The following is a 26,485-nucleotide window of genomic DNA, read 5'->3' on the forward strand; positions in this document are numbered from 1 at the left end:
TTGAACTGAATTATTTTAAATAAATGATATTTTTTATAAAAAATTAAAAATTTGAAATAACCAAATCGAACTTTTAAATTTGATTGGTTCGGTTGGTTAATTCAGTTTAATCAAATTTTTACTCACCCGTTATCCTATCTTATGATAGGTACGAGGATAGATATTCGATCTACGATGGGTATGAGGAATGAATATCTAATTCTTCAATGGATATAAGGATGAGAATGAGAATGAAAGATATGAAATTGATTCAAATTTGATTCACTTTCATCCTTAATTGTCACTTGTAGTGTTAGTATCATGAATATTTGACACATAATGTTACGATAAAATTAAATTGATGTTCGCTTGGATTGACATGGATCACCATTAGACCCCTAGTTAGATATAAATTATGAGGATATTGAGTGTGGGCAAAAAATAAAAATAAAAATTTGCAAAAAGATTAGTGAGTGTAAAAGATTTTTCATAAGGAGATCTCATTAAAATTTTATATCGAGCGTGGGCAAAAAGAAAAATTGCAAAAAGATTAATAAGTGTAAAAGATTTTTCATAAGGAGATCTCATTAAAAAGTTTGGAGAGTTTTTTAAGGTTTCCCTTAAAAAAAAAATAAAGTAGTTGGAGGATATATTTTGATTTTTCAAAGTTTATTGTAATAAAAGATAAAATTCATTATTTAACGATTCTACGTTATCGATTTCATAATTATTTATGAAAAATTAAATTAAAAAATTATAATGGACTATCGTGTGAAAGATATTTTTTAAGACTTTGACGGATTTTTTAAAGTCCAAAATAATTTATTTGGTGTTGAAATAAAAAATAAATTAAAGCAATTGTGCCAACCGCTGGACGTTGGGAAACGTCAACGCGGAATCGGCGCGAATCCACAATCGCGTTTCCCGAAACGCCGTCACTTCGCCGCGACCTGAAATTATAAAACAATAGAAAAAGGGAAAAAGTGATCTACTTGCCCAACAAAATACCGGCTTCCCTCCATAAACAACGGCTTGATATCTTGTGGGCCAACTCTCTCTCCAGGCCAGGGTAACCTGTGGGTAACATTGATTTCCTTAGCTTGCACAACGAAACTCGACTCCAATCCTCACCGTCCATTTATCGGAGGGTGATCCCTTTCGTCGCAGGTTCCTGCGAGGGAATCTTCCTCCCCGATCTAGAATGTACTTTCTCTCCCTACAGCGTGCGGACTGCGGGAGAGTAGCGCGGAGAGAGAGAGAGAGAGAGAGAGCGCAAGTGAGCGTGTGCCGGAAGCCAACAAGAACCCTAATCGCCTACGTCTTCGATGATTCTGATCTCCATTCGCATACGCGATCGTTGATGAATCGTTTCTGATTGCTACTAATCTTCTCGGATGCACGAATCTGTCTTCTGTTTGTTGAATTGTTTTTATCGTGTTCTCGTTTACTGAGTGAATTGCGTTCAAAGATTTGTTTTCCTTCTGCTGCATTTTTTTTTTTTTGAGTTTGGTTGCTGATTTTCCCGGTCATACGAGTTCGGTTTTTGTACGTGGTTTTTGACTGTTTCGTTGCTTTGACGGATTCTCGGAGGGATTTTTGAGTTGGAGGGGTATAATCCTGGTATGAAGCTGGGCTAGACGCCAAAGCGATGGAGGCGAGTAAAGAACCTGCGATGCCGGAGCCAACGCGGTTTACGACTGTAGGGGGCGGGAATGGGGCGCCGCGGCCGTGGATTATGGACGAGAAGGATGGGTTTATCTCATGGTTGCGGGGAGAATTCGCGGCGGCCAATGCTATCATTGATCTATTTATGTTTCATCTTATGGCCTCTGGCTCGCCAGGCGAGTATGAAGGCGTCTTGGAATCCATCAACGAGCGGCGGTACTACTGGACGCCCATCCTCCATATGCAGCAGTACTTTCCGGTGGCGGATGTCGCGTCCGCTCTGCAGCAGGTGGAATGGAGTCAGCGGAAACTAATGCCACAGAGGTATTCCTATGGCCCAAAGGGGAGGGACGGAAAGAAGTCTGGGGCTGGACACCGTTATGGTCATCGATCCGATGGGATTCTTGAAAGACATGGATCTGTTGCTCTTGGTACGGCTGTGGCTGATGATGGAAGTGTGAGGAAAAAAGATGGTCAGGTAGAAAATGGTAAGGATGCACACCAGAAGAATGATGCCCTAACGTCACAGACAAAGTATTCATCTCTTCATGCTGAGAAGGATGGTGAGCATTGGGTTCATTGCAAAGTTTGCTTTCCTTCAATTTTTTTCTGGATTTTCAGTTTTATGGTTATAGAAGAACTTAAATTGCCCTCAAAACCATAACTGAAATGAAATAATTTTTTGACTCTATGCATCATGTTTGCTTTTCTATCCATGTGATTTCTCAGACTTCCATGCGCCATCTTAATGGATCAGAACCCATCATTAATTTTAAATCTGTAAAACATCTGCACTTTATGTTATTGTACAAGAATGTTCACTTTTCTTTGAGGAATTAGGTTTGATACAAGTTTTGCTGTTACTTTTTTTATTACATGGTATAACCTTATATGCTCATTTTATGCAAATAAATTCATTCAGGAGTTTGCAATTCATCCAGCTCCCAGGCAAATGTTGGCCAAGAAGATGGAGGTGAGAGTGTTGAAAATAAGTGTAATGAATTGGATCCTTCTGTTGTGGGTGATAGCCAAACCTTAGCTAGTAGAGGTATGCCTTTCATCTTCATGCTAGTTTATTTTTGGTTGAATTACAGGAAAAATTTTGATAAAGAGAATGTTTTATTTCAAATGTAATTTTCATAAGAATATATTCTTTTTTCAGTTCATATCTATCCTGGTTAATGAGAATCCTCTACTTCTAGGGTCTTGCAATAATTCTGCTAAGGACAGAGCAAAGACGACTTCAAATCCCAATGAGAATCAGAATGTTATTCCAATTCCAAAGGAATTTTTGGCCAATGAATTATATAATGGCACAATGGTATTATGCTATATACTAACACATGCATATTCTCATGTCAGGTTTCTGATATTTGGTGGAATTGCATAACATTTTTTAATTGGCAATGAAACTACTTCACCATATTGTGTAGGTTAATGTTGTTGAAGGGCTTAATGTCTATGAGGATTTACTGGATAGATCAGAGGTGGATAGACTAGTTTCATTAGCTAATGAAATGAGAACTGCTGGTCTTAAAGGAGAACTTCAAGGCAAGTTAACCTGATCACCTTGCCCTTTTCTCCAATATGATTGACAATAAAAAAATCTTGATTTGGTTTACAAGTATGTGGGTTTATATAATAGTCAAAATTTATGGTGATAAAAAACAATGTTTTTCCTGGATAATTAAATTTTCTTTTATATGTTGTTTGCTCCTGACATACTGAAAGAATCTTATTAGTTTGTAATATGCATTAAGGTGGATACTGCAGCTAATCTTACCTTACATTTTACTAGAATTAGCAATGCAATGGACTCAACTTTTCTAAACTTTGTTTCAGTACCCATTCTATATTAATCCTGAAATACTGATGTCTTCTTTCTATCTTCATTCTGTAGTAATATTTCGTTCATTTAAATTCTTTGAAGATTTTTATCAGCTTCCGCTATCTAATTATATGGATGTTGACTGAAACTCTTGTTTTCTTCTCGCAAAGCATACTCTTTATTTAATCCTTAGACTATGATACTTTTACCTATGACAAATCAGGTTTCATAGTGACCCCATGTCGAGAATAAACAGAAGTTAGGCAATCATTTCTTGGATGAAACTCTTGTTTTCTTCTCACAAAGCATACTCTTTATTTTATCCTTAGACCGGATACTTCTACCTATGACAAATCAGGTTTCATAGTGATCCCATGTAGAGAATAAAGAGAAGTTAGGCAATCATTGATTCATTTCTTGGATATTGAATTACGAATGGTATTTCATCAGTTTTCCCAGAAATTTATAGGATTTTCTTTTTTTCTTAGAAACAACTTTAAGCTTCAATTGGTTTTCAAGATAAAACCAGCTATATTAAATCCTACATTTTACATGCATGGAATGATTACAAGCAGGGCAAACACTGGTAGTTCTGAAAAGATCGATGAAGGGACATGGAAGAGAAATGATTCAATTAGGTGTCCCAGTTGTTGAGGGACCTCCAGAAGATGAAAGTACGGGTTTTACCATAGGTTATTTCTGAATCTACTACTCAAATGAACTTGATCATTTATCCACATATATTAAATCCTCTAATTTAAGTTCAAACATTTACAGAGAGAGAAGTGGAAGACAAAATTCCTAGCTTACTGAAGGATGTGCTTGATCGTTTGGTTCAGCTGCAAATATTTCCCATGAAACCTGATTTTTGTATTATTGATTTCTTTGATGAGGTAAAACTTATTCTGGTGCTTTGCTACTGGAACCTGTTTAGGTGCAAACTAACACTGGCTGCTTATGTGAAGGGATATCATTCACAACCTCACTCATTGCCACCGTGGTATGGTAGACCTGTATGCAACTTATTATTGACTGAGTGTGATTTTGTATATGGCCGAACAATGGGATTAGATCAAAGAGGAGATTACAATGGTTCACTGAAACTCTCTCTCACTGCGGGGTATGTTCCTTTGTTGAAGCTTCCCCTTTTTCATTCTTCTCCTATTTAGTGTTATATGGGAGAAATTCAAGTCTCAAAAATTAAATTTCTTTTTTCTGTGCTTTAAGATACGTTTTCCTTTTTCTAATCTTTATGTTATCCAGTGATTAAGCTTATCGCCCAGTTTTGTGTTTTGGTTCTTGGTATTAAAGCCAAGTCTTCAATTAACCATTATGTTTGAACATATGAAAACACGAGTGAAAACCTCTAGCTTCTTGTCAACAATCTTTAGCGACAGAAAATGGTAATCATAACGAGAGCATGATTGAGGAGCATGTTGAATACCATGTTATTTGTTCATTCATAGAGTTGGGGGGAAATTCATGTGAAAACTTCAAGGGTTTTAGTCATATGTAATCTAGCATGAGTTGGGAACCAAATATGGTCAACAATGAATGTATCTGAGAACTCATAGCCTTGGACTAGCAACTAGAACTGTGTAAATATTTTTAAAGGAAAGTTGCTATAGTAGATGAAGTCTACAATTTTTGTTGGTTTGTTAGAATGGATCTTTGCATGTTTTCCAAAATTTGTATGCCCTGGGTTTTGTATTGTTTATCGAAGCTAGTAAGGCACTTATAATCTTAAGCTCCTTAGGAGCCAGGTAATGTTTAGCTTGGAGTTTTTTTAATCCATGTGCCATGTGAATTAAAATCTCAAACACTCAACTAATTGAGAAGAATTAACACAAACAAGTCATGAGTTCCAACTAATTGAGGTTGGCTATGTGGATAACCGGAAAGTATCCATCCATTGAAATTAAGATCCATGCTATAAAGCTTTTGATATTATTTTACACTGGTTGTCAGGCCCAAGTACAATCCTCAACCATTCCTTCCAGGCTTTTGAGACCGATGGTTTTTATAGTATTGCCATATAAAATCTTATTCCAAATGTTCACATACAATTCTGAAAGATATTAACTTTTGCAATTAATTTTTAATTTTATTATTTTATGGTTCATTTCCATTTAAATAAAATTGTGTTGATCAAAAAATTATGATATGATTGATTAGGTAATAAGAATTAGTAGATTTCTTTCATACGAGTCTGTTGCCAGAAAATCTCACAATCCCATGATATGCCAAGCATAGGTGTATGGAATTTAGAGAATTCGCATTCCTTTCTATGTTAGTAGGAATGGTAGACTAGAAATCAACAATCAAGACTTAAGGTGTAAACACTTAACGAAATTATGAATTTTGTTGATATCACAACATAAGATGCCAATGCCGATGACTAACTCCTAGAATGCCTCTGTTAGATATTATCATAAGATGCATGACTATAATAATGTGCATAGTAATTATTACTGAAGCTAGCTTTGAAAAATCCATGCAAGATGTCCTATCTCAGCTTTGTTGCTCCAATCTGGATTGTCTATTTTAGCTTTTTCTTAAAAAGTCCTTCATTGTATGCACATTGAATTGATGGAATTAATCTGTAGCCATTTCTCTTTGTTTTTCCTTCAGGTCTCTTATCGTGATGCAAGGGAAAAGTGCCGATCTAGCCAAATGCGCTATCCCTTCCTTTCGTAAGCAGCGAATCCTTCTAACTTTGGGGAAGTCTATGTCAAAGAAGACTCTCATATCTGAAGGCTTGTTTTCCGGACATCCAACCTTTGACCCGTTGTCCGATAGGACACATCCCTCAAGCTGTGCCTTACTTGTGCAACCAATTCACCCTCTGGCAGCTGCGCCTTTCCCTGCACCTACATTATCAGCTCCTCCAATCCACCCTGGCCACCGACAGCCTGTTTCCGGCACTGGAGTCTTCCTTCCCCCTGGGTCTATTCATCCCACACTACCAAAACTTACATCAACTGAAGCTATCCATGCTTCGCAAGTAGTTACTTTGCCTGACAAACCAATTTGTAATGGCGATGCATCTCCAAAAATCCAGCAGAAGACATCCCCGAAGAGTACAGCAAAGTCGACTAGACCCAAGCTGGAAAGCAATGGTTGCTCAAGCAACAGTGATAGTGCTCTCAGTCCAGAGCAGCAAGCTGCTGTTGCTAAGAAGCTAGCTAGCAATCTGACAGAAAATGTTTAGTAGAAGAGAAGGCACAGAGACAGAGAATGATGTGATAGTCGGAAACTACAAGGAAAATTTTGGAGCAAATGTAGAGAGAGTGGAATCACATCATTTCTGATAGTTTCTGCATTTCATTGGTTATGAGAAAACCTTCCAGGTATGTAGAATCTCTTAAAATTAATATTTTCATCTTAAATATTGAATGAACTTGCAAAAGTGACTTGCATCTACTGGAATTACCTTTTAGCATCGCCAACTGCTTGATCATAATTATTCACACGGGGCAATTTTTCTGACTGTCAATCGAAGGATATTTTCTAGACGATAGGTTGGTCCCTTTTTTAAATTTAGATAAACAAACATCTTAGTGTATGTGTTTCTTTTCTTATTTTTTTTTCTTCCAATTTTCTTATAGTAAAATATTACTATGAAAATATAAATGAACTCCTATAAGTATAGAAATATAAATATAGTCAATCCAAGTAGAGTAGACGGTTTGAGTGGGGATGGGCGAGTTGTCCAAGACAGATGGGGCAGGCGATCTGGGTGGTTCAAATGATCTGGTGGGTCAATCAGGTCAGTCGAGCTAAGTGGGTGAGTGAGCAGGCCATCTTGCGGCCTTGGGTGGGCTAAGAGATCCAAGTGATCAAGAGAGCTAGTTAGTCCAAGTAATTAAGTAGGTTAGCCTGAGTCATGTTATAAGGTTGGCTTGAGTGTGCTAGTTGGTTTAGGCATGCTAGTCGATCTAAGTGGATCGATTTATTTAAGTAGGTGAGTCCGTTCGACTCAAATGAACTAATTATTCAATTTGGTTTGTACTAATAAGTAGCAAGCCGGATGATCTAGTCAAGCCAAATTATCGATCAACCTGATCTTGGGAAAGGGGAAAAAAAAGGTTTGCTTGGTTGCTGATTTTGAAATAAAGTAAAACATTTTTTTAAAGGAATTTAATTTTAATTTATCTATTTTTTGACATGACTTTTATACTTACATTTTAAAATCATCATAAAAATATATTAATAAGTTGATTGGCAAATTAGCTTATGGTATAAAATCAATCATTTTAATCACTCTGAACTTATCAACTATTAGTAATAAGACATTTTAATTTTTTAAGGCTTTGGGTATTAATAAATCAGCATGATATTATTATTTTATTTATTAATGATATATATATATATATATATATATATATTCACAAATTAAACAAGATCTAAATAAACGAAGAGTAAAACAAAATTATCTCTTTTTTTAAAATAATATCCAATCACATTCAAATTCCTATAAGCACTTTATTTTATATTTTTTGTAAAGTTAAAAAGGGCAAAAGTCAAAATGATGCTATTTTTTATAGAATCGTGGAGAGGACGGCTTATCTCATCCTCTATGAAATGCCCTTCAGTACTGTAAATCTTTGTCTATCATTTTAAATTGGCCTGGTGTATTATAATAATTAATTAAGAAGTGGTAGTTGTTATAATAAAAAAAAATTTAAGATTAAAAGTATTTGGAGCCTCATAAAAGACTTTAAATGATTTTTTAACTTAAAACTTTGTTGTTATAAGTTCTACTTATATAGATTTCAACGAATTTTGATTTGATATATTGTGCATCACATAGTTTAATTCGAGTTAAAAGTTTATTTTTTAAATTTTAGAGTTTAACATTTACATTGTAGTAGGTATGAAACTGTAGCTGCTATAATTATGTCACAACTACAAGTTCGTAGTTACTACAACTGAGTTGTTATGTAATTGTAATAGTTACGATTTTGTAGCTGCTACATAGTTGAATGTTAAATCTTAAATTTTAAGAGGTCATAACTTTTGACTCGGATTGAATTACAAGACACATAATATATTAAATCAAAACTAATTTAAAGATATACAATTAATTACGAGCTAGAACCTGCAACGTTTAGGTTTCAAGCTCAAAAAAATTATTTAAATTTATATTTTTTTCATATTATAGTAACTATAAAATTTCATAGCTGCTATAACACGCCCAACTAGTTCAAAATTTTGGCGAGATATGAACAATAAAAATCACGAGCACCCCTTTGATGATTCAATAAAAAAAGATGTCGGACAACATTTTTGGACGTTATAATGACAAAAGAAGGGAACGGGCATGGAACGAAAGCTTTGGATTCCATGTTTTACCTACCATTTTATTTAATTTGATCTGATTCAATGTGTTTGTACTGAAAGAAAAAAAAAACAGACTATTTGATGTGATGCATCACATCACTCTCTTCGTTTTTCAGCCTTTTGCAAATAATGCATGAGTACTTATGTACTATAAATTTGAACATATGCTTCGATCATCAATTATGCTTCTTTGTTTAATTTCTTTCTTTTGTCATCAGTTGAACAATCTACTAAATTATTAAAAATTCTTTTAAAATGTAATTCAAAAATAAAAGGTTAGCTATATATTTTTTATCATATAAGCATAATTATAATTAAGTTGTTAATTAAATAGAAATGTAATGTAATTTTTGATGTGAATGATTTATATATGATTGTTTATTATTTATTTTTATTGTCTTAGTGTTTTAGGCACATCCTCAAAACTATGAGCACTTAGTATATCATTAAATGTTCAATATGTGTTCTTATTATCACGATAGTACATTATTAAATGTTCAATATATGTTTTCATTATCATGATTCTTGAATTACCACTCTAAACATCAATTATAAATTCAAAAATTTAATTATGAATAAATAATAATTTATTATGTGAGTTTTTTAAAAGTTCATGAGTCAAAATTATATATTATTATTTTATTTATTTATTTAGAATGATATTAAATCCTGATATTAGTTTGAAATTTAGTTAAATGGTGAGTGATAATCGTAAAATAATATGATGTAAATTTTATGAAAAAGTTATAACAGGAAAAATTACGTGTCGGGCCGTTGGGATGGTGAATTTCACTTTTTGTAAAAGAGTATCAAAAACTGATTTGGTACTGAAAAAGTAAAAGATATGGGTAAGATAATATCAAAATGGTTCATATATAATATTATTCCATTTAATGTAGCAAATAGTGGTTCATACTATCAATCATAAGGGTTAGTAAAGTGTCCCACAATATATCAAATTGGTGGTGTTGTTTTACAAGGGGAGGTAGATGAGATAAATGAGTATTTGAGTACTTTAAAATCAAAATAGGCAAAATAGGATGCACAATAATGTAATGGTTTGAGCACATGCAACAAGCCTCCAATCATAAATTTTATAATATATTATGATCGCACGCAATATGATATTTTATAATTCATTGAACCAACAAAGCAAAGATAACTAATTTTATTTTATCTTTATTAAATAAAATTATCCATGAATTTGTGGAGAAAAATATTGTACATATGGTCACAACCAACTAAGGTGCAAATAAGGTCGTTAGTGTCAAATTGATAATAAAAAAATTATATTTATTTTGATCTCTGTACAACACAAGGTATTGATCTCATATTAAAAGATTTTGACAAAATGATGAAAGTAAAAAAAATATATTGAAAAAATTAAGCAAATAATGAATTTCATATATAATAATAATAAAATTATGAAAAAGAAATTTTAATTTATTTAATTTTTTAAAATATGTATAATATTATTAGATTCGCCTCTATATATATCTATATCTAAAAATTTTCATACATTATTTCTTCGAGTAAAAAAAAAATTTCTCATATTCTTCGAATATCAAATTCGACATCGAGTTCATTCTGACACGCGTCCCTGACACTTGCCACGCGGCTCATCCTCGGCATCGGCCGTGGATCCATCGGTTCGTCTAACTTCCCTCGTCATCCAACCTTGCGATTGGAGTGGGCCCCACACGTGACGGATCCACAAACAACCAGATCAAGGGGATTAGATTGGGCACACTTATTGAGATTGGGCACAACGGATAGAGTACGACTGAGATTTTAATATAAAATAATAATAATAATTATTAGATATTTTAAATAATATTTAATAAACTTCATTTTAATGACTCCTTAATAGTTAGAATTAAATATTATAAGTGAGACGTAAATGACAACTCTTTTGACTCTCATGAACGGAATAATCATAAAAAAATATTTTTATAATTTTTTAGTAGTCAAAATCAAGATAAAGATAACTGCACTCCTAGTCCTAATATTATATTTGTAACTTACCTAGTGGATAATCATCAACCTATTCAATTCTTATATAAAAAAAAGCTTTTAAAATAATTTTTTTTTCACGTTATTCATTATTTTTCCAATTTGGCATTTTGAAAATCTTAAATTTAAGTAAAGTTAAAATGTGGGAGAGCTTTAATTATTCGAAAGAATTCAAATATCTATTTTCTGAAATAGCTGTACGATATTAATTAATTTGCAAATTTAGATTTTTTTTTAAAAAAAATAAAAAATTAACGGCGAGACGTGATTTTAAACTTCATTATGGTCGTCACCCGTCCCGTCCCCTTCCCTCTTCGAATTCTGGCCGCTTTCGCCGATTTTTCTTTTTTGTCTTGTGCAAAAGTAGAATGAGGCACGGTCGCAGGCTACATCAAACCCTTTGGATCTCATAAGTAGAGGAAGGAGGGCGGGGAGGGAGCTGTGAGCACTCACTGTCCTCTTCTCCTCGTCGGGCATGGGGTGGCGATCTCTTTGCGAGGTTTTGGATTTGGGGGTGACGCTGGCTTGCCGAGATCAGGGAAGGCGAAGAATGGCGCCGGCCGCGGAGGTTCCTGCTCCCCGCGGCTCCGGGAATCTCAATCAGAACAAGGGCCCGTCGCCAGATGACGCCGTGATCTTTTTCGGGATATCGCTCTTGCTCGGAATAGCATCGAGGCATCTACTGAATGGGACGCGCGTCCCCTACACTGTCGCGCTGCTTGTCCTCGGCGTCGGCCTTGGATCCATCGGTTCGTATCACTTTCCTTGTGTTGATGGATCCATACCTTTTACCATTCCGCCCGCGGACCAACATTGGCATGGAGCCGCGAGGCCGCATTGCGTTTTTTTTTTTTCATTTTCATTTTTAATTTTTAAAAAAAGTTAATTCCAATTTCTTTTCCTCTCTTAATCTTTTTCCTCCTTCAATCGTTTTTTTTCCCCCTTCATTCGGTCCATGAGAGTAAATAGAGAGAGAGAAAAAAAAATCTCTTTTAAGGATGTTAATTTTTTTCCAGATAAAGGATGTTAATTTTTCCCTCCTATTTGATAAACAGAGAAAAAAAAATCTTTTTCAGATGGAGGAATTAGATCACTGAGAAAAATATAAAAAAAATAAAATTTTTAATCTTATAAAATATACTACTATGATTTAAATTATTGTATATTTAAATTCAATTTAATTTTAAACTCATCAAAATAAATCCAAATTAGATTCAGTTTGAACCTACTTGATCTTATCATGCCTAGTTGTTAGACTTCAGCTAATCCTAAATTGACTTTTACTTAATAAACATCAAATATTTCATGAGATAATATCAAAAATTGAATTTAACATTCAACATCTCAAATCTAACTCAATAATAAATATCTATAACAATTAAATATTAATAAAAATATTTTTTAATTAATATATTTATATTTTAAAAATATCAAATATATAATGCCAAAACCGTATCGTTATGGTCATAAATCAAAACTTTGGCACAACTTGAAATTTTAAACCTTGAATTGAAAAGTGGAATTTAGCCTTAGACTTGCTTTTAGGGCTTCTATAGTTAGCTGAAATATTAAATTTGGAGGGTACACAATATCAAAGACCAAGAAATCATATCCTTTCGTACTATCGCTCAAAGTTGAGTTTCTGGGTTTATTTAAAGTTTACCAAAACTTGTGTTGTTTTAGAATGAAATACTACTAAAGGATTACCTTTTTTTTTTGCTGATAGATTTTGTGGAATAAAATTCTATCAATATGTTTGAGTCCGTAACTTATTATAAAAGTCACCATACTTATTGAGTTTACAAACAGACAAACTAGTTTATGGTACTTTTGGCAAATGACAGAAAATGACATTGCACCATCATTTGTCCATTTTCGTTTATAAATAGTGAAGTCTTATTTTGATACATCCATCTTGAGGTACTTCTGATGATCCTTGAATTTGCCCCTACTATTTCTGAAGATAATCTTGTCAGGGAGTAGAATTTATAGTTTGATGTTTGGTGTCTACCTGTATGACCTAGTAGCACATGTTAGAAATACAGTTACAGAACTTAACCTACTGAATATTTTTGCATGAAAGTCAGCCTCAATGTCCAATTGTACTAAATGGTGCACAATGGAATCAAGGATCTAACATCCATTCACGCTAAGTTCTTAATGAAGTTGAGCAGGATTTGGTAAAAAAAATTTTCCGTCTGAAAATCATCAATTCTTTTCTGGTATAGCAACCATTTAGTCTCTGATGTGTGGTTTAATGTCTTAGAGTTATAAATTGAAATATTTCACTTTAAAATACTGAAGGCGAGTTCCTGCATTGTGTATTTTGTGCAGGCTTCTAGCAATTGATTATGAACAATTTATATTCTGGTCATTTGATGATTTCAAGATATGTAGATCCATATAATGTCATCTGTAGTGGTGTTCTTCTTGTCTGGTTCTTAATGTTGTATCATGGAAGACACATTCTGTAAAGACATGCATACTTGACGTTCTTACCAATTGTCAAAAAATTTGTAAAATGGTGATGAACTGTTAAATCAAGGGATCGTAATGAGTGCATAGACCATATTTGCTCACTTGGTTACTTATCAAAGTATTGCTGGTAGTTCTGCATACCTTTTGATTGAAGATTTACAAATGTAAGTGGATGTGACTGTGAATATAGGTACAGTACTTCTCAGGTCTCGAGATTGACCAATGTTCTTAAATGCATAAGAAGATCTGTTCAAAGTGTCAAGATAAACTTTGAGGCTATTATGCTACTTGAGTGGTCTTCCTGATATTCATGTTGTGTTTATTGTTGCTTTAGTTTAATATAGCCATTCTTAGAAGAGACTGTAGATTATTAGGAAAGACTGATTTATTGTAGACATTTTAAGGAGTAATACAACCTATAGCTTCTGGATTTTCTAGACCAATGGTCATCCCAGTTTGCAACTAAATCTACTGATACACAGTGAGATGTTAAATGTTATCTGTAGATAGAAGTTCTTGATAAATTTTGCACTGGATGTTCATGCAATGAAAAAAAAAATATGTTTGATGAAGGAAAAAGGGGCGATGTTTCCATTCAAGCCCTTTCACCACTTCACTTAATGATTCAAGTGACTATTATGCAATCTATCATATCCTATTTTTTCATCTTTGTATATTCAATGTGGCAGTTGTTTTAGGACATGTAGACAACTTAATCTATTATAATGATGGCAACATCTGGATAATTTTTTAACTGATATTCATTTAATGAATTAACATATGTTTGGAGTTAAAGGGGGGCTATGCTTCCATATGAGTCCTTTCACTTCAGTGAATGATTTTAGCCACGTCATGCAATCTAGCTTAGCTTATTAAGTCATCTTTGTGTATTCCATACAATCTTCCAAGCTGTTTTATAGTTTAGAGCATGTAAATGACTTTCTTTATTATAGTGATAGTATTGACTGAAGCAGTGCGTGTGGACAATTTTAGCACTGTAGTCCACTGTATGACTGTTATTCTTGAATCAATATTATGATGGAATCTTAAATGGCTTTGGTATTATACAGCTCATTTTCCATCTTAACTTATATGGTTGCTTCCTCCACTGTGCAATTCTTATCCAAATTACTTTGTTTTCAGAATATGGAACAAACATTGATTTAGGAAAATTAGGAGCTGGCATCCGTCTTTGTAAGTATTAACCCACTGGCAGTTAATGCTAATTGATATATCTGACTGCGATAGGGCTTACTGGGTTGTTTCCAGGGGCAAATATTGATCCTAATCTTCTCTTAGCTGTTTTCCTTCCTGCTCTTCTTTTTGAGAGTTCATTTTTATTGGAAGTGCACCAAATAAAGGTATTATTCTATCTTCATATGGAAAATTATTAAAAGGTTATGTTCTCTATGTTTTCATATAGTTGATTATGTCGATTAATATTTTAAGCTCTATTTTTGGACTGGAATCTTCCTTTAGTGAAGTGTGAAAGATTAATAACTTACTCTTGTTTTGGAATCTACACTCTTGGAAGGTAGCAAAGGTTTATGTGTTTCTCCTTGTTTGCGTGGATGGAATGATATATAATTAGAACATATTACTGTTACATTGCTTCCTTATGGAAACTAGGAAATGACTTAATACTCGTGAAATTATAATCTGAAGATACCTTTTCTAGGTCTGCATCAATGACAGTGCAAGGCATGTGCATAACACATGCCTTATTTTCTACATCAATGAATCCATTAAAAAGAATTTAAAGAAAAAAACACTATTGGAGAAATTTTCCTTATTTCTATTATAAGTTCATAACTGCATAAATGGTTTAAAACTTCCAATATCACCGAACTTACCATATATGGATAAGTGAACGTTGGTTGTTCTGTATTATCATTAAGGTAGACACTTAGACAAAAAGTCAGTTTGATTTGTGTGAACAAGATTATTGCAGTATCATCTGCTGGATGATCAAATGTAAGACTATAAGGTTTTTTCACATTGTTATGATGTTGTTTACCAAAGTTTCAAATTGTAAGAATATTATTGAACTTATTCATTGTATGAATAAGCAAACACTGTGGTTGCATGGCTGGAGCTTTGTTTGATTTGCCTCTCTTTTTGCTGACTCCACTATCAATGGACCTTAATTGGTCTAAAGTTGTGATTATCATGAGTAGTAAGCATGTAATCCTATTCCACTACTCATGATTGGAGGGTTGGGGAACACCTGCTTCGTAACAACAACAACCAAGCCTTTATCCTACAAAGTGGAGTTGGCTATATGAATCCTCCTACGTCATTGGACTCAATCCTTTACTATATCTTCTTTTATATTTAAATGAATTTTATCCTGTTTTATCGTTGCTAACTAAGTCTTCTTTGGTCTCCCTTTTCCTCGATTAATATCTGTATTTGTCACAGTCTCACATTGCCTAATTAGGGTATTTATTGGTTGGCCTAAGAACATGTCTTATCATTTTAAATGTGTCTCTTGGAGTTTTCCCTTAATAGATGCAACTTCGAATTTCTTTCTAATGTTCTCATTTTTTATCTTGTCCATCCTCATATATTCGCCATCCACCTTAACATCCTTATTTTTTTGACTCTTATTTTCTACTCGTGTGCTCGCTTCTAATAATCTATATAACATATTCAACTCTATATAACATAATAGGTCTAATCGTCATTTTGTAGAACTTTTCTTTAAGCTTTATAGGTATTTTACGATCACAAAGAACACCCGACTCTAGATTCATTTGCATTCAAATTGGTCCCATCATCATGACCACCACCCTTTTGACTATGATTCCAAAACAATTGATGTTACTATCATCAACTTGAACCTATATCATTATCTTGGACTTCTTATCGAATGACAAAGCGAGTGTGAGGATGCCAACACCAACAAGTTCCTCATCATAGCATTAAGAGAGTCAATCTATAAGTTGCTTGTGAGTCTCCAAGTATTGACCTTAAAGAATTGGCCCTTCCCTTGCAAATTATTTGCGAGTAAAGCTCACTCTCTTGCCACGCTTTTCACTCACTTGAGTCGGATTCAATCACTATTTTTCCCTTTACTAAGGATTGGATGTTGTGTTCTTATCTATTGTCATTGTAGTTATTGCAAAATTTTTCCTATGCATGTTGCTTTGAATCTTTGATTGTCTATTGTTAGGGCTATAACAAGTTGAGCCTAGCATGGCTATTTTCAAGCTTATCTTATTAAATTAAAATAATGTTCAAGCTTGTTTATTAAAAAGCTTATTGAACTTTAGCCAAGCTTAATGTTTTATCAAGCTCAACTAGAGATAAGTTTGTCCATGTAATTTAGTTAAACCTTAAATTGTTGACCCAACTAGAAGAGGTTGTTCTGGTGTGCCAACCAATTAGATAAGGGTTTCCAATCTAGTCAACTGATACAACCGACCAACTGAAATAGTCAGTTGATTCGCAGAAGGTTGGCAGCCACCTAATTACAAAGTTTAGGTAAACAAAATATTTTGAGCTCTAGTTGATTGAAGACCTATCTAGTTGATTAGTGGCCTTTAGGGTGCGTTTGGTTCAAGTTATCTTATATAACCTTAGTTATGTGATTACTTGGTAATCACATAACCAAGGTTATGGGGTATAAAATATAACCTAATATTGTTTGGTTCAACTTATTTATTTGAAGGGAATAAAACATAACCAATTTAATATTTACTATTTTATCCTTGATTCAAATAAATTAAATTAAATTAATAATATTAATATTAATAATATTAATAATGATAATAAATTGATAATAAAATATATAAAAAATAAATGTAATTTATTTATAATTTTTTAAAATTTAAAATAAATTTATATATTTTTAATAAAATAATTTATTAAAATAATTATTTTAATAAAATAATTCATTAAATTAATAAATATATTTCATTAATATTTTTTTAAATTTAAAATAAATTTATATATATTTTAAAAAATAATTCATTAAAATAATTATTTTAATAAAATAATTTGTTAAATTAATAAATATAATTCATTAATTTTATTTTAATAAAATAGTTTATTAAATTAATAAACATCATTTATAAATTTTATTTTTTAAAATTTAACATAAATTTATATATATTTTTAAAAAATAATTTATTAAAATAATTATTTTAATAAAATAATTTATTAAATTAATAAATATAATTCATTAATTTTATTTTTTAAAATTTAAAATAAATTTATTTATATTTAAAAAATAATTCATTAAAAAATTACTTTAATAAAATAATTTATTAAAATAAAAATAAATATAATTCATTAATTTTATTTTAATAAAATTAATTTATTAAAATAATTATTTAATAAAATAATTTATAAAATTAATAAACATCATTTATTAATTTTATTTTTTAAAATTTAACATAAATTTATATATTTTTTAATAATATAATTCATTAAAATAATTATTTTAATAAAATAATTTATTAAATTAATAAATATAATTAGTTAATTTTATTTTTTAAAATTTAAAATAAATTATCTTTTTTAATTTTATAAAATTTTAAATTAAAATTTATTAAATTAATTAACTCGGTTTCAATTAGATTTGATAATACATTTCAATTAATTGAGTTTTAAAATCAAAGGGTAATCATGGAAAAAAATTCGTTAACCTCAGGAATCGTAGAAAACCTTAGGCTGGCAAGGTAATCACATTCCCGGGTTTTAACCCGTTTGCTGATGTGACGGTGATATTGTATTACTTGGGAATCGATCATAACCTGAACCAAACAAGGTTATAGTTAATAACTTTGGACAGATAACCAAAGTTATCAATGATAACCCCCAACCAAACGCCCCCTTAAGGTTGAGCAATCTACTCAAATTTGGGTCATATAGTTGATTTACCTTGCTTCTAGTTGATTAGATGAGTCCAATAAGTGAACAATAGACCCTAAACTATAGAAGCTATTGAGAGATTTTAGGCATTGAGACTGATTGTAAAATATCTAATTTGTTGTGCTTATCAAAAACAAATGGCCAAAGGAATTTAAAAGCTTGAATAAAATTGAAAGACTTTAACCCTCAAGCTCTTAGTAATTTATCTTTTCCCTATTAGGAAGAGATGAGATATTGTGAGTGAAATCTTGGTTAGGATGTCAATTGTTGAGCTTGTGAAATCTTATTGGTTGGAGGTGTTAACCTCGAATTGTAAGGGCTTACCCTATTGCCACTTGTGAATGGGTGGATTAGTAAATTTCTTTGTGGGTGATGCATCAAGAGCAAGGTATGTGAAGCATGCTAGTGCATGATGTTATTTTTTTATTTATTTCAGTTGCAATTTGATCATTTTAAACAATCACACAAGCACACTTTTATCTAACGTTGAATTTTAGTTGTGTTGTTTGCAAGAACCAATGATAACCAAACATTATTTATTCAATCCCTAGCTGGGCCATTCAAATTCAACAACAAACTCATTAGGAGGGAGTTGCTCACTTATAGGAGCACATAATACCATATGGTTTTGCATGGGGAGCTTCCTAATAAAACTTAAACTCCATAAAAGGCAGATGGTTTTATTCAGAAGGGCTCATTAACGGTCTTTAGGTGGTACAATGCAGGAAGGCTCACATGGGGAGAACATCATGTGGAGGGTTCATGCACAAATAGGTGATGTTGTGTCACAATGGGCATTGTGGTTTTTTGAGATTGATTGTGCGAATGAGGGCATGCCATTAATCCATGTGCATGCTATAGCATCAACTTGAAGAAGAATCATGTTTGAACGGGATGAGAAGAGGTAGATGAGGGCATGCCAACAACCTCTCCTAATGGGATACTACTTTGAAAAACCTTAACCCTAAAAGCGATGCTTTGATAGCATGTTGAATGTGGAGAAAAAAAAATTGATATTGCATTCTTAATGAGATAACTAGGTGTATATGCATATGTAGGAGCCATGATAATCTTAAACATAGAAATATTAATGAGGGAATAAACCCACTACACTTAATAAAATTATTAACTCTAACAACAACAATAACAATCAAAGGTTTATCCCACTAGGTGGGGTCGGCTATATGTATCCTTCTATGCATTGGGCTCTATCCCCTACTATATCATCATCTATGTTTAAACATATTTTATTTTGTTTTATCGTTTAATGTGCATCTTATCAATAAACCATAAAACTCTAATACTTAACAAATATTACCTTGAGATGTGTCAAGTTGGGATAATAACCTAAATACCACATTATGCATTTTTAATTTTATGTGAATATGATAAATTATGAATTTAAATGTAAACAACATTACCCTCTAGCATCTCATCAACATTCTTGATGTTTGTACCATTATAAATGACAACCTAAATTATGAATTTTGCAGTATCAATATGTATTATCACAACTATACAAGTCCCATTTCTTCTATTATTTAAGGTTACATCTCTACTTTTTGGCAATTTCGTATGGTTTGAGGTGTTATGCTAGGATGACAACATTATATGATGGACACCATGCTCTGATAGTCGATCTACTTTGTTGCATATGTGGTGTGGGACCACTTAGTGATGACCTTGTCAATCAAAATCTTCCCCTTTGTATAGACATTTATTCTTGTTTGCTTGTTAGCTTTAGATAGGAAGGCTATCAAATTAATATAGGGATGAAAAGATGTATGCCTTCTAAAGGCCAACTAAATTTATGTGATTCAACAGATGGTATCTAAATACCACTATCAGAGCCATTTGGAACTTTGACATTCTTATTAAGCATAATCATTGTGCCTATAAAGATTTTGTATGTGCTGAACTTATACTAGGTTTACATACTCGGTCCAATTAGAGACTAATATTATTAGGCAAAAATCATAAGGGCACCCCTTTTATTGAATCATCAGAGTGGTGCCCTATTGTAATTTATCATCAAGGGCACCCTAAGGACACAACACTTTGTACTTTCTAGCAAATAAACCCCTTTGAAGTCGTCTAAACAGTTATAGTCTCACCCACTCTCCAAAAGAACTAGTCTTCTTTTAGCCTACATCCTACCCAAATGGGAAGACGCCTGCCTAAATATTATTGCAACCTTTTAATTTTGTCAAACTAGTGTAGCTTTTCATATCCTTGTAATGCCACTTGTTCTCTCTGCACATTGCTTTGTCTCCCTTCCGTCGGTGAATTCCTCTCTTTTCTTCCCTAAGTTACACTATGGTTCTTCATTTCTCTGCTTTCATGTATTCGAGTTTATTGTTTGTTGTACATTTGGAAACACTTTTTTGTTTATAAAGCTTGTGGAAATCTCTAAATAAGTAGATCTTGAAGCTTTTGACCCTCACTTAGGTTATTCTTTTGTGACTTCTTTAGGGCCATATGGTAGTTTTGCCAAAATCTATGTGGACTTATCTTGATATAAATTGGAAAAGAAGATATTGAACAACTCTACAGGATCCATGGAACACAAAGAAGTGATTGTGGTGAAATTTGACCATTTTAGGTCCATGTAGCAATCTTGGAAATATTTCTCTATATGGACCTATACTTGTCTAAATTTGAAAAGAAATGACAGATGAGTCTTGAAGGTCCATGGAACTAAAAGGAGGTTTGTTTGTGCAATTTGACCGTTTTAAGCACATATAGCAAATTTGCCAAAATTGCTACATGTACTTATATTTGTCTAAATCGAAAAAGAAAGAGAATGATTTCAAAGGTATGGAACTTAGAGAAGAGCTTGTTTATGGAATTAAACCTGGATAGATTTCTGTAGTAGAGGAGTTCGAAAATTGCGCTACATGGACTTGTATTGGTCTAAATTTGATAAGGAGGGCATATATGACTCAAAGGTATAGGGTATAAAGAGGAGTGTTTGTTTGTGAAATTAGATCAATTTGGGTTCATGTACAGTTTTGGCCAAACCTAAAATGTTCAAAATTGAAGAAGAAATATATTATACAAATTCAAAGGATTCAGGGAACTTGTTATATGAAAATTATCCACTCTAGTTTTGAACCGGAGTGGATAGATGCATTCGTGAAGCCTTTGTAGTTCACCAATTTCAGCAAAAGATGGAATCCACTACCCTAGCGGCCTCACACGGTCAGTCCCACGGCCATCTGTGAGGAGGTAAATCGGGAAATTACAATTGGCCACAACGGAGGAGGGCATTGCCTCGGCTTCGCTGAGATTCGACCCTTGCCCACTTCAGCAAGTCTGTCCCGTCGTAACCAACTCAACTATGCCCCGGGGCATTTGAAGTTCACCCATGCTTTTAGGATTGCTAACCTCCTCCAAATTGATTATGCTTTTAGGATTGCTACTTCACATCTCTATTACAACAATTTATGAAAATTTTAATATTAATTCATTCATGTAACATAATTGCTTGTGACGAAATAGAACCTTAAAATATGGAACCATGAAACCTTTTAAGCATTTTGTGCCACGGTTAACTCTTCCATGCAGCTTGTGCAGGTTAGTTTTGTAGAGAGTCAGTGAATATTGACAAGGCATAGATGAGAAAAACTTAAAAAGAAAAGGGAAGTTAAGTGTGGGAACAAGGCTACATATAACAATTTCAAGCAAGGTGTCTTCCAATTGGCTTTCGTTTTTAACTTTTGGGGAGGGGTGGGCGGGTGAGGGTGCAACGGATTGAGTGGGTAGATTGAGGAGTATTTTTTGGCAGGTAAAAACAAGTGGGGTGCTCTTTTGATGATAAATTAAAATGGGGCATCCCTTTGAGGATTCGGTAAAAAGGGGCATCCTTATGATTTTTGCCCAATATTGTTCCTTGCGGATAATTATAGGGAAACTTTTTTTTTTTTGTTTTGAACAAATGCCATGACCAGAATCATTTGAAAAGGATTGAAATGTTAAATATGAGTAAGAGAATTTGAGAAGAAAAAATTATTGGTTAAGAATACTAGGGAACATGCATTACATGAGAAATGCAATCACACATAAAAAAAAACTCATGGCTAATTCTAAGTGACTAGTTAAAGTGTTGACCTGGTGTTTAGAGCAAGCATTTGTATGGAAGAAAAGGCTCATTAAATGATAACATGGTTCCTTTGATTCTCCAAACTCATACATAATCATGACACTTATGATCAAGTCACGATATTGGAAGTACCAAAATGCACTATGCATTTTGTAAAGCCTATCATGTATTATTTTTGGTTCCTTGTTCCTTTCATTTACACGGTAGGATATTAACAATCTTATTCTCATTTCAATTGGAGGATTGATGAGTTTGCTGCCATTTATATGATAATGTATATCATACATGGTTTAAAATTTCCTACCATGTTGTGCGAAACAAGTGGAATTCGCGGTTCCTCTTGGCAACGGCATCGCTGGCCACCGCGATCCTACAGCAACCTTGGCAGGATCGCAGGGTCACAGGGTAGTAGGGGCGCCATGATCCTACGGCGATCTACTCAAGGTGGTGGGGGCGCCTCGATCCCACATTTTTTTAAAACAATATTTTATTTTGTATTTTTAATTTTTTTAATATTAAGGATAAAAAATTATTTTTAATTAATATATTTTATATTTTAATACGAAAATCATATCGGCATGGCACAATAAAGAATCGAAATCGTATCATTTCGGTCATAAACCAAAACTCCAATACAGTTTGAAATTTTAAACCATGGTATCATACAATTATCTTTCATTGTTAGGAAAGAAATGGTGCTTTGAGCTAGCTTGCAGTTGCTCAAAATTAACACTAATCTTCTATTGGTACAGAAATGCATGATGCAAATGCTGCTGCTTGCTGGACCAGGTGTTCTTATATCAACCTTTTGCCTTGGGGCTGCTGTGAAGGTGTGCTGACTTCCATTATGCTCCATTCTTTGAGGCATCTTTGACCATCATCGCTACAATTATAAACCTCTCTTGGGCTTCAAGCTTTGATAATAATGCTGCAGGTTACCTTTCCCTATGGTTGGGATTGGAAGACATCATTGCTTCTGGGAGGGCTACTTAGTGCTACCGATCCTGTTGCTGTCGTCGCATTACTGAAAGAACTTGGAGCAAGTAAAAAGATGAATACAATAATTGAAGGAGAATCCCTCATGAACGATGGGTATGACCGTTTCATGCCATTTATTTGAGATATTGTGCTGCATTCTTACAAAAATTACATCCATACATGGGTTTCAATACAATTTTATGGTGCTTAAAACTGGGCACCAACTGGCAAATATTCCATACAGATTGATGCTCTATGACACCAAGTCATACTAACATACAGTAAGGGTGTCGGCATGGAGACCACCCTACTCTATTTATGGGAATTTTCTATTTTCATTTCTAAATCCTCATTTTATAGAATTTTATCTAGTGTATTTTTCTTTCTTTTTTTTGTTAAAGTGAAGAGTTTATTTGTAAAAGAAATAAAATTTAATACTTGAAAGGGTGAAAAAGCGGATATTTTTTTATGCTTTTTTTTTTTTCAATATCTAATTTTCCCCCTTGGAAACCCAAACTGGATACAGAAAATAGAGAATTCCACAAACCCAGCTGGTCTTTGAATCTTCAGTTAAGGCAGAGGATTAGAAAGGCCATTAAGGCATTAATGCTTCTGCATGTGAAGGATTTACAAACAATTCTCTATGGTTGTCTGGTTGCCATGGTAACTCTGTGGAGAGAGAAATAAATCTTTGTGCATGAATTTGTGAAGCTGGTTGCCATGGCAACTTGTGGAGAAAGAAATAACTCTCTGTGCATGGTGTAAGAACCATCACATTGCTGATTAACGATGAGGAACTTGCAAGATCATTAAAACCAGAAAGTTGCAATCGAGAAAGTTACTATAAAGGAATCAAGGCAACAATACAAATTAGCAATTTTGTAAATATAGTATAAATTTAAGATGGTGATTTACAAATATGGTTTGACCATCATAAATTTTCATCAGATAACTACCACACACTAACATTAGCTAATTTGCCCCGTTTATCCCTAAATGAATATTGGTGCTCTATTTTTCACCAACATGTGGTTTTAGATTTTTTTTTTGATAATTCTTTGCTCTTTTTGTATCGGTCATACATATCACAAATTCTTTTGTGTAAAAAATAATAATGAATCAAAATTATTTGGTAAATAAATGTTACATAGTGTTAAGGATCGTGGAATCAATCGGAGAGGGAGGTAGTGGGAATAGACGCCCTGAATTCTCGTAAAATATAATTTAATTCAGTTAGTTCGTTAGATGACAATGTGTGCATTTACAATTAAGATATCAAAGTGTGAACTATACATCATCAAAATAAATACACAATAGGCATACTAACAAATACTTACAAGATTATGTAATATGGTTTGGAGACTTGCTCCTACATCCATGGCCCACAACACGTCCATTACATCACTCCTTGAAATATATCCACTAAATACTCCTTTAAATGAGATGATGCAGTATGCCATTACATTGAGTTAGATACATCACTAGATTCTCCTCACAATGATCAAGCTGCTGAGCTACACAGTCCAACCTCTATCAACTCTCCCTAGTTTATCGGGACATACCCTCATCCTAGATCCCTCTTAGCCGGTCAGGGCATCGAGTATCCTTGCTTAAATGGCCTGTGATCCTCTTAAGTCATACTAGGCAAGGCCTTGTTGTTAGAGACCTTCACTAGTGAAGGATATAAGATATAACTATTGCTTCTAGTTCCATGTAGAAGCAATCACACTCTTAAAATGTGAAATAAGTATAAGATGAGAAAGTTCAACTTCTAGCTTATTTGATAGATAAAAACTTAGATTTAGATGAGAAGTTACCAAGAGAACCTTAATCAGCAAGCATCAAACCTTGAATGAGCTTTCCAATCCCCTTGGCGATCCTTGCTCTAAATGTGTGCCATGTTTGTGCCAAGTATGTGCCAAAATACATGTAATTAGGAATTCACTACTACTAAGATATAGCAATTAACAATCATGCCTGTTATATAAATATATAAAAGCAAGCATGTCTCAAGATATTTAATATGATAAGTCATCAAATTATGTAATTGTCCACTTCAAGCAAATTTAAAAGATGAATCATAAATAACAATTTGCATGAGGGAAATCAACAAGGGAGGAACCAATAATCTCTTCATTAAGGTTGCTTTCATGCTATAAGATGCAGCCATGGAAATTAGGTAAGCTCCCACACAGATTCTTGTTCTACATTGGATAGTTGTGTACTTTTGGAGAAGACTATAGTCCTCTCTATATGTGAGTTTGTTTGACTCAAGCAACAATAATTGGGTTGCATATTGCTCTTATTGAACTAATGAATGTATATTCTGATAATAGAGCTATAATGTATGTTGCTTCCAAGCTAGTCACCAGCCTTTCAAGAGTACAAAACACATAGAGAAAAAGTATAATTTTGGTAGAGAAAGAGTATATATAAGGAGTTTGTCTTTTGTTAATTTCAATAATAAGTTGATGGATTTGCTAACTGATCCTTTTAGAGATACTAGAATTGAAGATATTTTTAACAAATTGGGATTTTACTTTATAATATCCTGCAGGGAGTGTTGAGGACTTTGCTATAATATCTACGTATAAAAGAGCAAGTTGTAATATGTAATTGTGTAATGTATTACATATGTAGGCAGGCAAAGGGGGTTACATATGGTTTGATGATTTTCCTTATTATTCAAGACATATCGATTGAATAAATATAAGGTGTGATCCCATCTACTATCCTATAATCTGAATGGTGACGTGATCTTTTTCCTATTCATGTAGTCCTATATTCGTCCCAGATTTTCATTTCTACTTAAGCCCTACTCCCAATATGGTATGGAGAATGAAACATTATACTATGTTGGAACATTCCATTTGTCTCCAAATAATAAGTAGAAGATCATCTATTTCTTTTGAGACTTGAAAATTGATGTAACAGACCTGGGAAAAAGCGCAATCCTGTCTCCCTAGGATGCAGACCTTTGCTCACTTAGGAGAGACAAACACACATGCTGACGATGTGGGGGTATCTCCAGTCAACAATCTCATATCACAACATACTAAGGTTTAAGGCCCAACACAACCAAACTTGCTCTTATAACATGGGCTCAGGTGTCAGACCAATCTAATTCAAAATGTCAAGTCACTTAGGTGAGGGATCTTCCCTCACTTCAAGAGTGATATGCATAGGCTGTTGTTATGCATCATCTCAATGAAGCGATTGAC

At 33.2% G+C, this 26,485-nt stretch overlaps 2 protein-coding genes across 2 annotated transcripts in view; both read left to right on the forward strand.

Annotated features, from left to right (window-relative positions):
- The first annotated feature begins 1,235 nt into the window (after positions 1-1,235).
- On the forward strand, positions 1,236-6,903 carry LOC141842268 (RNA demethylase ALKBH10B-like). The gene is made up of 8 exons (XM_074730480.1): positions 1,236-2,207; positions 2,567-2,692; positions 2,847-2,965; positions 3,078-3,195; positions 4,048-4,164; positions 4,250-4,365; positions 4,438-4,592; positions 6,104-6,903. The coding sequence occupies exons 1-8, from the start codon at positions 1,628-1,630 to the stop codon at positions 6,681-6,683; spliced, it is 1,911 nt and encodes a 636-aa protein (XP_074586581.1). The 5' UTR covers positions 1,236-1,627; the 3' UTR covers positions 6,684-6,903.
- A 4,438-nt stretch (positions 6,904-11,341) lies between these two features.
- The window catches only part of LOC141838479 (sodium/hydrogen exchanger 8-like), a 52,506-nt gene continuing 37,362 nt past the window's right edge, over positions 11,342-26,485 (forward strand). The window contains exons 1-5 of the mRNA XM_074725971.1: positions 11,342-11,577; positions 14,450-14,500; positions 14,576-14,667; positions 23,039-23,116; positions 23,221-23,378. Of these exons, the coding sequence (XP_074582072.1) occupies positions 11,379-11,577; positions 14,450-14,500; positions 14,576-14,667; positions 23,039-23,116; positions 23,221-23,378 (578 nt within the window). The 5' untranslated portion in view covers positions 11,342-11,378. The remainder of the gene's footprint in view (positions 11,578-14,449; positions 14,501-14,575; positions 14,668-23,038; positions 23,117-23,220; positions 23,379-26,485) is intronic.

This window comes from Curcuma longa, chromosome 11 (genome assembly GCF_044706935.1).
Source record: "Curcuma longa cultivar G26 ecotype Majalengka, Jawa Barat chromosome 11, ITB_CL_G26_1.1, whole genome shotgun sequence".
Classification (NCBI taxonomy): domain Eukaryota; kingdom Viridiplantae; phylum Streptophyta; class Magnoliopsida; order Zingiberales; family Zingiberaceae; genus Curcuma; species Curcuma longa.